The 19,111-nt window shown below is 36.1% G+C and overlaps 1 protein-coding gene and 1 long non-coding RNA gene across 2 annotated transcripts; one reads left to right on the forward strand and one right to left on the reverse strand.

The window, feature by feature from the left end:
• Positions 1-1,705: 1,705 nt before the first annotated feature.
• LOC116557525 lies at positions 1,706-18,109 on the forward strand. Its single transcript, XR_004271553.1, has 3 exons — positions 1,706-1,838; positions 15,882-15,892; positions 18,099-18,109. It is a non-coding gene; the product is annotated as an uncharacterized LOC116557525 (long non-coding RNA).
• On the reverse strand, positions 3,089-4,822 carry LOC116557524 (heterogeneous nuclear ribonucleoprotein A1-like). The gene has a single exon (XM_032287029.1). The coding sequence runs from the start codon at positions 4,776-4,778 to the stop codon at positions 3,816-3,818; it is 963 nt and encodes a 320-aa protein (XP_032142920.1). The 5' UTR covers positions 4,779-4,822; the 3' UTR covers positions 3,089-3,815.
• Positions 18,110-19,111: the final 1,002 nt, after the last annotated feature.

Raw genomic sequence — 19,111 nt, forward strand, 5'->3', positions numbered from 1 at the left:
TGACGTCCTGTCCACTTGTATGCTTCATAATATAACTATTTGGAGACAAGGAGTTTCAGGTAAATATAGTTAGACTGGACTTTTATGGTGGGATCCTAATTCAATTTGACTGGCAGTCTTATAAAAAGAGGGAATTAGGATATACAGAGACCTAAGAGATGCATGTGTATAAAGAGGTGGTTGTGTGAGGACACAGAGGGATGGTGTCCATCTGCAAGCCATGGAGTGAAGTTGTAGGAGAAAGCAGACTGGTTGACACCTTGATCCTGGACTTCTACCCCAGGACTGTGAGAAAATACCAGTCTGCGGTATTTTGCTATGGTAGTCTTGGAAAAATAACACAGTGATAATGAAGTAAGTACTATCTTTGAAGAAGAAGCATTTTTGAGTCATTAAAATTTCTTATAAGTGTAGATATTCTGGCATTTGAACTACAGGTCCCTGTATATGTTGGTACTTACTCAGCATCTCTCACTTTCTGTCCCTGTTGACTGTCATTTAACACATTTACCTGTCAAGCTCTCCTCCATCCACCCACTTCTTTTATTCCACCTGGACTGCTTGTTGTTCCTTTCATTCACCTTTCACTGTATGTTGCAGGAAAACATCTGTCAGCATGGTATTTGAATTCTCTCTCCACGTAAAAAAATTAGAAGATATAACGTAAAATGTAGTATCTTTACTGTGTACTGTTCAGTAGTGTTAAGCAATTGCATATTATTGGGCTGTGGATCTCCAGAACATTTCCATCTTGCAAAACTGAAACTCTAACCTCATTAAAAAACAGTTCCACTTTTATTATACTTAATTTCTGAGATACATGTGCAGAATGTGCAGGTTTTTTACATAGGTATACCTGTGCCATGGTGGTTAAAAATTTGCCTTGATAATACACCTAATTAGAAAGGTCAAGTGCCTTAATGAGTTGCATTTTGATTTGTCAGCTAGAAAATAAACTGAAAAAAAAAACAAAAAACAAAAAACCCAACTCCTCTTTTCTCCCCCCTTCTCTCCAAACTCTTGGCAAACACCATTCTAGTTTGTTTCTATGAATTTGACTAACTTAGATTCTTCCTGTAAGTGAATTCATGTAGTATTTGTCTTTTTGGGAGTGGCTTATTTCCCTTAGAATAATGTCCTCAAGGTTCATGCATGTTGCAGCATTGAGACAGAATTTTTCTCCTTTTTAAGGTTGAATAATATCCCATTATTCATATATACCACATTTTCTGTATCTGACCTTTCACCCATTGATGGACATTTGAGTTGCTTTCACCTCTTGGCTATTGTGAATAATTCTGCTCTGAGCACCAGTATGTGAATATTTATATGAAATCCTGCTTTTAATTCTTTTGGATATATACCAGAAGTAGAATTGCTAGGTCACATAGTAATTCAATTTTTAATTTTTGAAGGAACTGCCATGGTTTCAATAGTGACTGCACCATTTTACATTCCCATACACAGTACATAAGGGTTCCAATTTCTCTACATCCTAGCCAACACTTTTAATTTTGTCATATTTTTGTGGTAACCATTCTAATGAGTGTGAGGTAATATCTCATAGTGGTTGTGATGTGCATTCCTCTAATGATTAGTGATGTCAAACAGCTTTTCATATGCTTGTTGCCCATCTGTATATCATCTTAGGAGAAATGCATATTCAAGTTCTTTGTTCGTTTTAAAATCAGGTTATTTTGTTGTTTTCTTTGTGGTTGCTGAGTTATTTTGTTGTCTTTGTCCTTTCTGAATAATAATATTCCTTATTGGATACATGATTTGCAGATACTTTCTTCCATTCATATGTTGCCTTTTCACTACGTTGACTGTGTCCTTTTGTGCACGGAAATTGTACTCCCATTTGTCTATTTTTACTTTTGCTGCCTGTGCTTTTGGCATCATATCCAAGAAATCCTTGCCAAATTCAATCTCATGAAGTTTTCTCCTGTGTTCTTTTCTAGTAGTTCTATAGTTTTAGGTCTTACTTTTGGGTCTTTAATTCATTTTGAGTTAATTTTTGTATATGGCACAATGTAAGGGTCTAAGTTTATTCTTTTGCATATATGTGTGTGTGTGTGTATATATATATATATATATATATATACTTTTCCCATCACCATTTGTTGAATAGATTATTCTTTCCCTATTGAGTGGTCTTGTCACCTTTTGTCAAAAATCATCTGACGATACATGCAATGGTTCATTTTGGGGCGTTCTGTTCTATTGTTCTATATTTCTGTCTTTATGTAAGTACCACACTACTTTGTGTGTACTGTAGCTTTTAAATATGCTTGAAATTTAGAAGTGTGAGACTTCAAACTTTGTTCTTTCTCAAGATTCATTTAGACATTCAAAGACACTCCAAATGTCTTTCCATTTCTATTTATTTTCTTTAATTTTTTTAAATCAATGTTTTGTAATTTCCAGAGTATAAGTTTTTTACCTCTTTGTTTTACTCTTATTTCATTCTTTTGGCATGATTGTAAATGGAATTGTTTTCTTAGTTTCCTTTTTGAATTGTTTATTGTTAGCATGTAGTTTACCTGTTGATTTGATATCCTGTAACTTTGCTGAATTCCTTTATTAGTTCCAACAATTTTTATTAATATTATCTTTAGATTTTTCTATATATAAGATCATCAAGTCTGAGAACAGAGATAATGATACTTCTTCCTTTCTAATTTGGATGTCTTTTATTTCATTTTCTTGCCTAATTGCTCTGGATAGGAATTCCAATGCTATGTTGCATAGAAGTGATGAGAGAGGGCATTCTTGTCTTGTTCTGGATCTTAGAGGAAAAAATTTGGGTTTTTCTTCACTAATTAGTATGTTAGCTGTGCGCTTTTCATTTAGGTTCTTTGTTATGTTGAGGTAGTTTCCTTTTGTTCTTCGTTGATTGAGTTTTGTTGTTTTAAATCATGAATTGGTGCTGAATTTTGTCACATGCTTTCTCTGCATCAGTTGAGATGATAATGTGCTTTGTATCGTTGATGAATGTGGTATATTACATTGATTGATTTTAGTATGTTGAAATCTGGGAATACATTCCATTTAGTTGTAGCATATAATCCTTTTTTTTTTCTTTTTTTTCAAGAGAATTAAATCGTTTATTGATTACACATGATAATGGATGATACACAAGCTTCATTCCCATCTATAATTTTATCTGGTACCATTACTCAATTTAGATATATTGCATAGGATGTGCCAACAATCGTCTTTATAACCAGTAATTCCATGATTTTGCTTGGGTAATCCCTTTTAATCGTGAACTTCAGGTCACAACAGTAACTATTAGTTCAACTACACCAAGGTTTCTGAAGACAATGGCTTCTCCACCCAAGCAGGTTGTATATAAATTCCAAATAGAAGCTGGCATCACCCTGAAGGAATTCTAACTTCACACTGTTGGGGAAATTTACCAAGATGGCTTCAGAGTAGACTAACTTTACACAGCACATTAAAAAAAAAGACATTTATTCAGCGTCACGATCAGACTATTACATTTAGCAATCAACAGCATGGGTGCAAAAAAAAAAAAGAAAAAGAAAAAGAAAAAAAATCTACATTAAAACCCCTTGTTGGAATGCTTTACACTTTCCACAGAACAGAAGCTAAAATAACCTGTTATACAATTAGTCACAAATACAGTCCTTGAGTTTTTTGACCATACACATGAGTATTTGTCTAAATCATGTCTTCTTTGTAGCAGCTAGGCCCTGCCACCACTGTGCTTGGCTGAGTTCACAAATCTGTTGTAACCTGTAGCTTCCCTGTCACTTCTCTGGCTCTCCTCTCCTGCTAAGCTTTGTTTCCTAATTAAAATCTTCTGCCACTGCCATAGCTACTGCTATGGAACCACCATAGCCACCTTGGTTTCGTGGTTTGGCAAAGTATTGGCTGCCACCACCATAGGGGCCAGAGCTTCTGCCTCCAAAGTTTCCTCCCTTCATGAGTCCAAAATTTGAAGACTGATTGTTGTAACTGCCAAAATCCTTGTAGCTTCCACCACCTCCAAAATTGCCTCCATCATTACCAAATCCATTATAGCCATCCCCACTGCCACCATATCCACCACCACCACGGCTGCCACCAAAACCACCACGACCACTGAAGTTTCCTCCGCGACCAAAGTTGTCATTCCCACCGAAACCACCTCCACGACCACCACCAAAGTTTCCAGAACCACTTCGACCTCTTTGGCTGGATGAAGCACTAGCCATCTCTTGCTTTGACAGGGCTTTCCTAACTTCACAGTTGTGGCCATTCACAGTATGGTATTTCTGAATGACAATCTTATCCACGGAGTCATGGTCATCAAAGGTTACAAAAGCAAAGCCCCTTTTCTTGCCACTGCCTCTGTCAGTCATGATTTCAATCACTTCAATTTTTCCATACTGTTCAAAATAATCTCTTAGGTGATGTTCTTCAGTGTCTTCTTTAATGCCACCAACGAATATTTTTTTCACAGTTAAGTGGGCACCTGGTCTTTGAGAATCTTCTCTTGAGACAGCTCTCTTTGGTTCCACAACTCTTCCATCCACTTTGTGTGGCCTTACGTTCATGGCTGCATCCACTTCCTCCACAGTTGCATACGTGACAAACCCAAAGCCCCTGGAGGGCTTGGTGTTTGGATCTCTCATTACCACACAGTCTGTGAGCGTTCCCCATTGCTCAAAATGGCTCCTCAGGCTCTCATCGGTTGTTTCAAAGCTCAACCCTCCAATGAAGAGCTTCCTCAGCTGTTCCGGCTCTTTAGGAGACTCTGACTTAGACATGATCGCAGGGAGAAGAGAGACTTTAACGATGCTTCTTCAGCGGCGTCCATGGGCCGCATATAATCCTTTTAATGTTCTGTTAAATTTAATTTGCTAGCATCGTAGTCCCTTGGTATACATGAGAGACTGGCTCCAGGAATTCTGCAGACACCAAAAATTTGCAGATACTCAAATGCCTTAAATAAAATGCTATATAGTGTTTGCATATGATGTAGGCATATCCTCCCATATACTTTAAATCATCTCTATATTATTTATAATACCTAGCAAAATGCCCAAACATTATTTCAGTTATGTGGATTCAAATGTAGTACCCAGCATGTAGCAAATACAAGTTTAGTTCTTTTGAAAATTTGTGGAATTTTTTCTTTTCTGAATATTTTCAATCTATGGCTTGTTGAATCCATAGGTGTGCAGTCCGTGGATAAGGAGGGCTGACTGTATTTTGTTGAGTATTTTTGCATTAATGTGCAACAGAATTATTTGTTTATGGTTTTCTGTTCTTGTAGTGTGTTTCTCTGGCTTTTGTATCAGTGTAATAGTAGCCTTATAGAATGAGTTTGGGCATATTCTCTCTTTACTTTTTTGTTTTTTGGAAGAGTTTGAAATGGATTATTATTAATTATTCTTTATATGTTTGCTAGAAGTCTCCAGTGAAGCCATGGAGTCTTGAGCTTTTCTTTATTGGGAAGTTTTTGATTATTTATCCAGTCTCCTTACTACTTATATGTCTGTTCAGGTTTTCTGTTTCTTCATGCTTCAGTCATGATAGGGTGTGTATTTCTAGGAATTTATCCATGTCTTCTAAGTTATCCAATTTGTTGGTATTAATTTGTTTATATGATTCTCTTATAATCCTATTTCTGTGGCATTGCTTATACTATCCCTTCTTTCATTTCTGATTTTAGTAGAGCCTTCTCTCTCTCTCTCTCTCTCTCTCTTAATTTGGCTAAGGACTTGTCAATTTTGTTGATTTTTAAAAATCCACTTTTTAATAGTTGTGAGAACATGCGACTTAAACTCTTAGAGTTTTCTTCTCTTCATCTATACAATGGGCATGCCATGTACTGTGCCAGGTAGCTGTGCCCTACTTGCATTATTACATTCAACCATTTGCTGTGTTTAATAAATAGCAGTTAGTGCTATTTTTAATTATGTAAGTAAGAAAGAGTTCTCCCATGTAGATCACAAATTTGTTTTTCATCATTTTTCAAAGGAGTCACAAACTCTAAGCCTAACACTTGTTATTAGTATTTAGATCTTAGAAAATTTTAATCTTTTGCTATTTTGTCTCTTACTGTTTTTATATAATTTTGCCCCTGGTTTAATGGCTCTTCTGTGCACATGATTAACTCAGTAAGAATAGATTAATTTCATAGGCCTTTTGTTATTGATTTCCTAATAGGTTGGTACCTTACTAGTAGACTTTTCTCTTAAGTGTTTTTCTGACTGTAGTTTCTAATAAGTGGAATAATTCCATGGTCATTCCATACATTATGGGACACTGTTTTTGTATAACTGTCCTGTAAATCTAAAGAACTTGAGTAAAGTAAAAGTTTACTTATTTCTTGTGTACCTGCTTTTAGCAGATGTGGTTTGAATTTAATTTTTAGGATGAAAGAAATATAGCTATTTTTACTGGACTTCTTTTTATGTATATTGGTAGAAAAAGTTCTTGTTTGATTTACAACTTGATTAACCATAGCTGACTTTCAATTTTGACCTGATTAAGTGGTCTGAAAACAATCATAGGCATAGATAATACACTTTAAATTTTTCTCATTCAATCTCAACCCCAACGTAGTGTTGGTTTTATGAACAAAGGGAAAATCCTTTGATTTTCTTGGTGGAAAACTATGTATAATGAGTTTTATTGGTATTGTTGTTAACCTCTAATTGTTTTGTAAATCAAGTAAGAGTAAAACATCCTTGAAGGGAGAAAAATGGTATCTGGACATAGAGAAAAAATAGTATTGTTGCGTGTTAAAAAAGGTTATATATAAGTTAATCACAAAACTCTTAATAAATACAGCATCTTCTTTCTTGGTCTTATTTTCTAGTTTAAAGTTATTCAAGGATAATATTGCACAAACTTGATTTAGAATTGTAGCCATCAGCTTCTGCTGTCAACAAACAACTAAATTTCAGAGGCTTACAATAAATATTACATTTTTATTACTTTTCAATGTTTATTACAATAAACAATAAGCATTAATTTCTTTCTCATGTTACCAGAAGGCTGTGGTTTGACTGTGGTTTTGTTGGTCTCACTGGGCTTCACATGTCTTCCAATTCCTGAGCCTTGGCTGATGAGTAACCGCTAGCTGGGGCATGCTTGTCTCGTTGTGAAGAGAGGTCAATGGGGACATGAGTCAACAACAAAAGCACATAAGACACTGACATTCCACTGTCCAAAATGGGCTACAAGGCCAAGCCCCAATCAATGGGGCAAGGAAGTAAATTCTGTCTCCAGGAAAGCACCCCAAGTTTTGGGCAGGAATGAATAAATCATGAACAATAATTCAACCTACTACAATAGCCTAATGTGCCTTTTCATTTATATAATATCTTATTAGTTCTGTCCCTCCAGAGAACTCTGACTAATACACCCTACCTTGGAAACACTGTGAACCTTTTCTGTGAAGTGTCATAAAAATCTCAACATGACAAGTCATACTAGAAATAAATCATTTCTAAGTCAGAGAATTTTAGAGTATTTTGAGGACTCAAAGTCAATAGATTAAAGATTTTACTAAAGTTATTAAAAATCTCTTAAAGATCAAAGGATCTATTATATTTAAAGAATTTTATATTTTGAGGCCCCAAAGTAAAAAGATTGAATTGGGGTTTGGGGTCCCAAGGTCCTGCCTGTTGACTGCTTCCTCTCTACCTTCCTGCTCTCCACTTCTTACTACATTTTCTGGTAATCCCTAAGAGGATTCCACAGAGCATAGTTTGAAAATCACCAGTATAGCACTCTGTGCAGGTTCCAGTGAAGGTAAGGGGTGTTAGGTTACAAAAACATGTAAAACATTTTGTGTGAATTGAACAAAGTTAAGCAGAACTGCACGAATTCTCAGAAACTTTACTGTTTTAATAATGTTCCTTGTGAACCTCCAATAAGGGGATATAGATCTCAGATTGCTCAAACTTTTAATAAAACAATTTAGTGCTTTGGAATACATCTAAGAAAAATCTGCATTAGACAATGTGTCTTTATTTATAAAATTATATCTAGGGCAGAGGCTCAAGATAGGACAGTTGGCTGAGTTTTTCTCATTTAGTTAGTTGCAAAGACCAGATCAAAATTCAGGTCTTCTGTACCTCCTCCAGGAGTCTTGGGCCATGATGTTGAGTTTGTTTCTATGACCTGGACATACTTTAGCAATTATGTAGTCATTCATGGGGCATTTTAACCTTTGAGAACAATAGTCCTGGTCAATGCCTCTGTTAGGATTCAATATGAAAGAAATTGAGTGACCATGAGTAATTAGTTTCACAAAGTGAATGAAGGAGTGATTGTATGATCTGATCTGAAGCAACTATTGGAACAAACAGCAACATTAGAAAATTCTCAGGGATTTTTTTTCTTTCCAATGACTTTAAGGCTCCATTCATGAAAAAGATAACAGATGGTGAAATCTGTAATTTTCCACAGTACACAAACTCTGCCTTTTACTTTCCCTTTCCTTTCTATTCACAAGTAAATGATTACTGTAAATTTGTTTAATTTATGTCCTAGGTTACTACTTTAAAAATTTTCTAAGCTTGGTGATATACCTCTTAGGAGGAAATTTGGACCCAATTCTTGCCTAGAACTTCATAGCTGCTACACGTTCAGAGGGGAAGTAACTACTAATTAAAATATTCATAATCAATTTTATGTATCTAAGGAAAATCCATGACATCAGTTGGTAGTGGGGATAAAATGGAGAAGAGTCTTGCTCTTAAATAATTATCTGTGACATGAAAATCCTTTTAAGTGGATTAAGATCTTTAAAATGTATTAGTAAATGGAAAATATTCAAAAGCATAAGAATAGAAGATGTTGAAATCATTTGAAAGAAGTTGGTTCATGTCTCAAAATATCTGTGAAATAAAAGTAGAGAAAAGAACAACAAAATGGGTTACAAGAAAGATAAATACTTTAAAATTTAATTTAGTTTGTTTCATAAATATTGAGTAAGTGCAACTTCAGATTTTTCTCCATTGTTTTTGAGGAGTAAGTGATGGCAGCTGCGGCCCATCTGAAATGGCCACTGCAAAGATGCTGCCTGCAGTTGGGGAGGTGGGGCCAGGGCTACACCCTCCATGGGCCAGCAGGAGCCAGGAACAGGCAGAAGCCCCGCCCCTCCCTCCTGGGTGAAGCTGCAGCCACCCACCTGTGGCTGCGAACCCGGCATTCCTGTGCTCTTGGGGGCCTGGGAATGTTCCCCTGCCCCTGCAAGCTTGGAAATACCTACTCCCACTGCCTGGCTTTTACCCACTCCTAGCACCCTCTCCAATTTCAGAGCAAAGTTGAGGCTGAGACTTGGTGTTGTCATGACTTGGCCAGGTGTGTGCACGCTGGGGGCAGCACTGACATGCCAGCCCCATGCTCCCTCGGCCCCGTCTGGACTTTGAGCACAAATGAGCACAAGAGGGAGGCCAAGGGGGGACTGAGGGTGGCTCAGAGTGGGCCTGCAGACACGTCATCACAAGCATCCTGGGTGCTGGAGGCCACAGATTGAGGGTGGGAGGTAGACAGGTTCCTGTGCAGAAAGGGACAGGTTCCTGGTGAAGCCCCACCTTTGGGCCTGGGATGGCCTGAGGCCTGACAGCTGGGCTGCCAGTTCTGATCACCAAGGTGGGAACTTATGGTGCTTTTTCTGGGTCTTCTTATAACCAGCCATAGACCAATCAGCACACATTTCCTCCCACCTGAAGCCCATAGAATCTCCCAGACTCAGCCAGGCTTGAGCAGAGCAGATGTTCAGGATGACCTGCATGTAGAGAAGAGCTACCCATTGTGGGTTTCCTCTCACCTGAGGGCTGAGCAGATATAAGGACAATCTGCCTGCAGAGAGAAGCTACCAACTGCGGGTCTCCTTTCAGCTGAGGGTTGAGCAGATGTTGGGACTGCCTGCCTGCGGATAAGAGCTACCCACTTCAGGTCTCCTGAGAGCTGTCCTGTTGCTCAGTAAACTACCTCTTCACCTTATTCAACCTCCAATTGTCTGCACACCTCATTCTTCCTGGACACGGAACAAGAACTTAGGACCCACGGGATGGTGGGACTAAAAGATCGGTAACACAGACAGGGCTGAAACGCTCCCCTTGCTCACTACCTTACAGGTGACAAGAAGGAGAGAAGAGAGAAGGAGAGGAGCTGTGGCCCTTCGGGGAGCCCAGACCTAGGAGCTCCCTGAGCCAGGGCTATGACATACTCTTTGGGGCTCTGTGGTTCCTGGCATCTCTAGGTTTCCAAGTGCCACCATGTTCCCCAGTGCCAGCAGCTTGCAGTTTGCTTGTACCTAGCTGTGCACAGTGGCCAGCCTCACCTCACCTCCACACACCCCTTGCCACTCTGCATGTGGCTTGCCCTTGGCAGGCACGGGATCCTGGCTGGTAGTGTGTGCTGAGCATAGCCTGCTGGACAGAGTGGGCAGAATGAGCCCAGCAGGCCCAAGCAAAACTCAGGCAAAGGCATCACTAGTCACAGAGCTTTTTCAGCTAGAAAAGCAAAATCCCAAGGATCCTGTGACATAAGCATCTAATTGCTTTTATTCTTTATTTATAGCTGAAAGAGGCAAGTGCACTGTCTACAGTTTTATGAGTAGTTGCCTTCGGCATCAGTGATTGAAATTGCATAAGCACATATATAAAACTTTCCAGATGTTACAAATGAAGACCATATCCCACATGTGGTCTTCATTTGTAACACCTGGGAAGTTACATATGGTCTCACATATGGTCTTCATTCTATAATATGGTTAGAATATGCTAATATATTAGCATTCTATAATATGATTAGAATACAGATTAAAGGATGATACTGATTTTTAAAGGCTACAGTTACAGTGAAATTTTCTTTTAGGCAAATACAATGTTTTCTGATTTTATTTGCTTTTGTGCACCTCTTGTACATCCCCCCTTGTATATTTATTTAAAATAAGTAATATGTTTGGAACTGTCTTACCAACTAGTTTCTAATTTTGTAAAAGTTACTCTAAGCTTTCCTTTTAGGATTTTTTTCTGGTGTCCCTCATAAAGTTTCCCTGAATTTGATTTTCCCCCCCAAACTAAAAACAAAAACAACAAATGAGCCAGTTTTAATTGACATATAATATACAAACAGAAAAGTTTGTGCAAATCATTTGTGTACACTGAGTGAATTTTCACAAATTGTACACAATATGTAACTGGCAGCTTAGAGTCTCACTTTATATTTCCTTCTTGATGCTCACAAACTGTTGTATAAAAAAACAAAATTAGCCCACTAACCTGTTGCATCATTTCAAAGTTTAGAATTTTTACCCTCTTTTAGGAATTGACTACATTTTAAATTGGACTGTATATTATACCAGAATGAATTTCTCTGCTTATTCTGTAAATATTTGCAATTACATTTGTATCTTCTCAGGTCTAGGTACATCCAATAATGCTCAGAATGTTTTTATAAGCTTAAAAACTCTGCCCTTGAACATGAAGACTATTTATTTGCCCAAATTTCAGCTGTTATAGATTAAGATTGCATAAAGATTAACCAAGATTATATATTTCTTTTGTAGAAACACATATGTATAAAAGTATATACATTTAGAAGTTCAATCTGGCAACTTCTTTTCCCTCTTTTTCTCTGAGTCTTTAATATTTTTATGAAATATTAACTGCTTTTCTATATGAGAAGAAAAGTCATTAAGAGTCCGGTAATGGTGGGTCACATTTCATAGTATAAGCAGTTTTTTAAAGTAGGCTTTGGTTGTCTGCCATTAGCCATTGTACAGTAATCCTGCATCTGTATATATTACTATGTATTACTACACACAAAATAAAAAATATACAATATTGTATGTATATGTAATATGTAATAATAAACTTTGTTTATGTTTAAAATACTTTTAAAAAATTACTAATGTTTTCTTACTGTGTCTTCTTAGAATACCTTAATATAACTTTCTCAAAAAGGTCATTTTTAAATTTCTTAATCTAGACTACTTAGTTTCTTGATTTTATTGTTCTCTTTCGGAGCAAGTATCCAGTCCTTTTCCCATATAGTACTTACTATAATGTGTGAGAAAAGATTTCAATTTATTACTTAATGTCAAGCTTCCTCAGTAGACTCAAGCTCATAGGTTAGAGACCAGACAGTGTTTGTTTTGCACATGGGTATGTCTGTAGTGCTGAAACTATATTAATCATGTGGTATAGATTCAATGATATTTGTTGCATGAATGAGTGCTTGAACAATATGATTATGTTTTATTTTTAAAGGGAACACTCCAACTGTTGAGCCAAGGTAAAATTATGCAGTCTCAATTTTCTGACTTCCCAAGCTTGTTTGCTCCGTCTCGTTTCCCCCTGCTCAGCTCATTTCAGTGTCTTCTTCAAGTCTTTTCTTTGCATAATCAAAGCCATCTGCCTTCTAAGTAGAGCTCAGTTACACTAGATCCATCACTGACTCTGAGTCTGAGTTTTAGAATCCTCTTACTTCCTTCCCTCTGGCTCTGTCTTTAGGCCACATTTAGAGAACCAAGCTTCAGCCTCTTCTGCAGGCTGGAGCTTCCTATCTGTCACGTGGAGGTGGAGGGTTGCAGATGTGCTGAGTGGTCAGAGCCTTTGCTATGAGTAGCTTCATCCATTTCTTCTCAGGATAAAAATACCATGATTTTCTTTTTATAGCAAGATGTAAGGAAGTTGAGATGCACTGTTATAAGTCTGTTCTCTCATCAGAATAAACTTGCAGAACTCTCTAAGAATAAATATTTGTGCTATTTTTCACAGCCTGGGACTCAAAGGCTGCAGCTAGGTGGCTGGGGTGCTACTCTCTGCAGACAGTCCTCTCTGGTGTTAGCTGTTAGACTTTCCACCTAAAAGTTGATCATTGCCATTGACGGTTTTCTAGCAATGTTCAACTTGTTGTATGGGGTTCAACTTGTTGTATGGATTGCGATCAGATTCCTACATGTGAGCTGCTTACAAAGCACGGTTGCCATACTTCCTTGGCTGCCATATTAGTCATTCCCTTAGTGAATTCCCTGAATTCACAGCTTGGTCTCACCTTCCCTAGGTAGTTCCAGCCCCAAATTGTGGTCCTTTTATATATACCTTTTGGGCAGCAGGGCTGTAATGGGTGATGGTCAGAGATGTGACATTCATGTCACTCACGTATTGCGTTCTTCACCTCTGCACCCCATTCATCGTAATAGGAAAGTGTTCCAAACTCATTTATGCTAAACTAGCATTGACTGAATTAGTTTCAAATATTACTATTTCCAGTGGTACCTGCATTTTGTCATGGGTCAAAGCCTTATATCATAAAGTCTTCCATAATGTGGAACTTTAATAGCGAAAATACAAGCCTCTGCTTGTGAATAGGGAGCTGTTTTTCTGGACATTTGGCTTTCCTGTTACTCCTGAGATGCTCTCTGAGGTGCACTGCCTCCATAGCCCAGGTTAAGGTGCTGTGTGGTTATGACATTTGATCTATTGTCTTCAGTGCTGAGAAACACTGAAAGGGCCTGTGACTCCAGATCCCTTTTATTGGTCTGGTATTACCAATTTGCATATAAAAATAAATCCTCCAGAAGATGGCAATAAAGATTAAGTAAGCATGCATGACCTAGCCGAAGCAACGTGTGAGGCAGGGAATCAGGTTTTGCAGACTCAGGCAGGACATCTTGCCACATTCAACTAATTATAGAATAGTTATTTAAAGGAAATGCCGTATGTACATTATTTATTAACAAAATTATCAAATTAAAATGTTAAATTGCTTTTAATACAATAATTGTGTATGTTTGTTTTTACCTTTCATAGGGTAATTGTGGGATGTGCTTCCTCTATATTTTTGATGCCTGTGCCAGGTTTCACAGAAGGCAGACTAATCAGCTTTTGTGAGAAAACAAAACCACATGCTATCTCTTGCTGCTGAGACCGGGGTTAGAGACACTTATGGAAGTTGATAAAGTCAGCAGCCTCAGGAGAGGCATAAATGTGCACGATGTAGAGTAAAAAAAAAAAATATTTTGTTACAAGAGAATTTAATAACATTATTGAACACACTGTTCAAAGCTTTTCAAAGGAAATATGGCAGATGTTGTTGGTTATTTTTTTCCAACACCCATTCCCACCGTCCCCTCCCTTAGGCACATTCACTATAGAAGCTACAAAAGTGCAATAAATACGAATTTTTCTAGTTTCTCTTAAAGCTAAGTACGTGATGCAGTTCCAGCTAATGAGATCTAGGAGGAGACTAGCTAGAGAACACTGATGGGATGATTGAAAATAAGGCAGCCATCTTGTGACCACAAGTTTAGAGACATGAGAAAAAGGCCAAGAAACTAACAGAGATGTGGCCTTGATAGTGCTGAGTCACTGAGCTTATGTGTGTCACCACCTACCTTCAGGCTCCTTGTTATGTAAGTTCAAGATGTTGTGAGTTAGGAATTTGGTACCTGTGGCCAAAAGCGTGGTCAAGTACTCTTACGTACAGCAAAAGTAATACATTATCTTAAATTTCATTTTCATAACAGTGTGAGCCAAGTATTATGTATGAATGAGGTAAAAGAGACTGGAAAAGATTAAGATCTCTCTTTTGAGATCTTTTCCATATTAGAGTTGGAATTCTAAAGCAAGTTGTCAGATTCTGGTATGTAATGTTGATGAACACTTTGATGGAATTAATACAAACTTAAACCTGTTTTGGAGTCCAAGAGGAGTAGAACAGTCTCATTATTTTTTCCCTCCTTAAATGGTGACCTGGCAAAGTTGTCCACATTTATGATTTTTATACTTTTGAAAACAAAAACAAAATATAAAGATCTTCAGTCTGCAGAAAAATGCACAGCAGAGTCATGATCATCTAGATTAGAAATTATTTATTTTATGAGTCAGAAAACAAACAAATAGTTGACATCAGTTTGCTCAAAATAGCAGGTACTTTTGGGGAAAAGAACGGGTCAGGGCAGCTTAAGTAGTTTAGAAAGCAGAGAACTCACCTTGTTTTATTTATAATGTTTACTTGTAAACTACTCTAGCTTGTAGTAGAGTCAGCCCCTACCCCGATGCTTTAAAGTGATACAGATTTGAATAGCAGAAGGAAAACATGGGAATTTAAAATCTGTGGAAGTAAAACCGGAGAATGTAGCACTTACGTTTCATTCTTCTTAGTGAGTGCCCTCAATCCTGCTCCATGCAAATAGACATCAAATTAGTGTTAAAGTAGCCGTTCCCTTCATTAGAGATGCAGTAAAGCTTTTAAACAACAGAAAATAAAGGATGTCTCTGACTCTTATTGGATCTGTAATGGTTTTCTATTGTGTATAAAAACTAAAAAACTTCGTTTGTGTTCAGTAGCTCTTGGCATGTTTTCAAAAACTATCCTAAAGAGTTTTAGATTTTTTTCTAGTTGACCATTATTTTTGTAACTTTGACTTGGGGATCAAATATCACAAAGGTATGAGTGGTTGAATGAGTTGGTCAGGAAGGGCATAGATTGGGCTGTTGGGAGATGCTGTTTCCAGTACAGTATATTTTAGACACTAAAGAGAATTGCTGGTAACAGCATCAGCGGGTAATACATTTCAAGATAGATTTTTTTTAAAAAAATTAAAACTTGGCCTAATTATGCTAAAAGATTAAAGCTAAGAATGAGCCATGCATTAAGATTTATGCACTGTATTACATTTCTTCTCTTTCCCACATTATTTAGGGGAATGTGATGCACAAATGATGCATCACCATTTGGTTTGGTTTTGACATTTTGTTATTTTGCTTTATTTAAAATTTCTTATCTACAGAATGAACATTATATTGCATTTTGCCAAGCCCATTTAAATTGTTATCTTTATCTGTAACTTAGCTAAATGTACTTTTCTTAAAAACAAAATGATTTTAATAAAGATATACATAATGTAATAGTCCAAAATTAATAGAAAACTTTATATGGCCACACAGGTGTAGTTAAAGATTATAAATATTGTTTGCATAATTCCCAACTATTAGTTTTTTTAGGTGATCTTTAAATTAAAGAAAAAAATCTAATTATTTAAATTAAGTTAGAAATATATAAGAAAAAATTTCTTATTAAATTTTTAAAAACTGCCTAAATTACACACAAAAATTTTTTTAAGGAGAGGGCCTAGATATCTATCTTTAAAAATTACTTTTTAAATTTTGAATTGGTAGGAAAAAAAGCTTTTAAATATATTTGCAGTTTTAAGTGCAATAGTAATTGCAATGGTAAATTTCTTAGATATGAATAATTACTGGGCATATATGCTTTATAAAGTTTTGTAACTTACATATTGCATAATATAGTTGTGATATAATCAGTAGATATACTTTTTTATTAACAGAAGAGATTTCATTGTACATATGAATAAGCTTGATATTTTAGTGACTGAAAGTCTGAAAGTTTAAATAGAAATAAAACATTTTATCCAAGCAAATAAATAAGAAACTGAGATTTTAAATATTTGGCACTTAAAGAGCTATTTTCATCCCAGCACCATTGTAATTAGGTTACAATTTAGAATTATATTGGTTTGACTAGAATGTTCTAACTTAAGAGAATTAATTAAACATCGCATTTATGCATTTACAAAGTCAAATATTGTCCATTTTTCTCCTGAAAGTTGGTAGAATGTCCTGTTCCACAAGTCTCCTGTTCAAGGAAGTGGCCATGATGTCTGCATTTTGTACAGTTGTCTGGGATAAGCCTTAACATTAGACCTTTGACCAAGAAGTCTGAACAATCTGTACTGCCGTATAAAGAATATTGTGGGTTTTCAAATAGATTGCTCGTAGCAGCATCCTTATTGACTGAATTGTTAATCCCACTCCTCCCTTGTTGGTGATCTCATTATGAATTGCCATGGCATGAAGGCTAGCTTTCAGGTTAAGTCCTAAGAAAGCTTCAGGAGAAGGAAGTCTTTTCCCCAAGTATTTTACTGAAATTTTAAGAAAAATCCAAATCAAACCAAACCAATGTGCTCTTTGCTTGTGGTTCTTTGGCCTTTGTTGTGCTACTGGCAGATCTTCAGACTGTTAAACTTTGAAATATCACATTAGATTAGTTAAATTTATGAGTTCCTGAATTAGAATTCTACAGAGTCTAAATGTATTTGAATTTATTCAAAGAGTCTTCAAGAGAAAAAGGGCCTTTCCACTTTTCTATGATTATCATATAGTAAAAGAATTAATTAAATATTAGTTCTGCCTTTTATTTATATATTTTCCTAGTTAACCCATTTCTAGTAGGTAGCTATTTACCTTAGTTCAGAATTTTTTTTTCTATGTGGACAACAAAGGATATTCTATCATGTTTGCTCAATAAATTAGTAACATCTCTATGTTGGTACCTAGTGGATTCTGGAAAATAAAATGGATATTTGCAACTTCCAATTGTCCACTGTTTCTTAAAGAAAATGGAATGTCCAGGTGATTTGTTGACTGCTGATTAAAAGCCGATGTGGCTGAATAATTGGTGAAATTTGAATGTGAATTGTGGATTAGGTAATAACAACAAGGTCAAATTTTCTAAAATTGTTCATTATACTGGAGCCACGTAAGAAAATATTCTTTTCTGAAGAGGCACACACTGGCATATTAAAGGAGTAAAGAGATGCAATGTCTAAAACTTATCCTCAAATGGTTCAGAATTTTTTTATATGTACATATATGTCCATATAAATATATATAGAGAGATGAAACACACATGGCAATGTTAACAATTAGTGAATCTGGGTGAAAGGTACAAAAGTATTTTGTATAATTCTTACATTTCTCTAGCTTTGAAATTATTTCAGAATAAAAAAATGAATTGTGCCTTTGAATTAAGACTTAAAAACAAGCGTGTTTCTCCAGCCACCTGAGAGACATGCTCGTTTTCCTCTAATCCATGTCTTTTATTTTTGTCTTTTAAAATAATAAGAAAGCGTATCTATGACATTTTAAAACATCTAATAGCAAGAGGGGTAGAAACTTCCATAATGGCTGTGGAGACTGCCCATAGAAGCTACAGGAAATGGATTCCCTCAGCGTTTCCTTCCTGTCAGGACTGAAAACAGCAGCCGTTGGAAGCTGCCTCTTCAATTATGTGCTTGGGGGAAGATAGAGGTTTTATTTCTAGTTTTTTCTTCTAGTTAGAAATCAATTACATGAACGTGCTAATCAAATTCCTGCACACTCATACAATTATGATTATAAGGAATAAGTAAGTGGAAGACCTTACACATGTTATAACCTTTTGAGTACTCAAAAATCTTGACTTTGCCCAATAGAAAAGCCTGCATTTAATTTAAGGTCTTGCACCTAATGATATCAAACAGTTTCAGTCAGTTATGGATCAATTTTTTGACTTTACAGACTAGAGTAACTGTAATTAACTCTCCTGGTTTTTCTGAGGATCTACTTTATATAATGTTATGCTTATTCATAAAGATAATTCCTTACACGCTTTGATAAATATATTTTATTTGTGTGCCTTTGCAAGACTTTTCAAAAATTAGAGGAAAAAGTCTGCATTAGACTGTTGGTCAGAAAGAAGAACCATTGTGCCATGAGCTCCTATGAATTATGCTAGGCAAAGTGGGGATTAGTAATCAGCATTAAACAAAAGGGAAAATTGAGACTCAGAGGACTGAAATAACTTCTTCAATGGCAAATACTCTCTATTTCAGTTTACAGTATAATTGATGCTTCAAAAAGTAGAATTCTTTACATGCTTTGAGTTTTCTTAATTATAGTGAATTCACACTTAGGCATGTGTAGTCATCCTTGGTCATTCTTTTTATTTGTTTATACTAATTTGCAATTTGAAAAACACTTTTTTTTTGCACTTGAAAGCTTCAGAATCCAAACTGCTTTGTGATTACCAATGGTAAAATATTTTCAAGTCAGATTGTTGGGGCTTTAATAATGTTGTGGTATCCTGGTTTCTGTGATATCTTAAAGGTTATATTTTTAGCAATATAGCTCTGAGTGTTTTTCTTCTTAAAATGCTTTAAAATTATTACTTTGAGTATTATTTCACTTTTAAAATTAAAATACGATACAAGCACTCACTTCATATGGCAAAAATTTTTGAAAGAGCTGCTTTGTATACTAAGGAAAGAGCCCAGATTCCTTAT

Source organism: Sapajus apella, unplaced genomic scaffold, assembly GCF_009761245.1.
Source record: "Sapajus apella isolate SASKATOON/1434 unplaced genomic scaffold, GSC_monkey_1.0 scaffold19, whole genome shotgun sequence".
NCBI classification, from domain to species: Eukaryota; Metazoa; Chordata; class Mammalia; order Primates; family Cebidae; genus Sapajus; species Sapajus apella.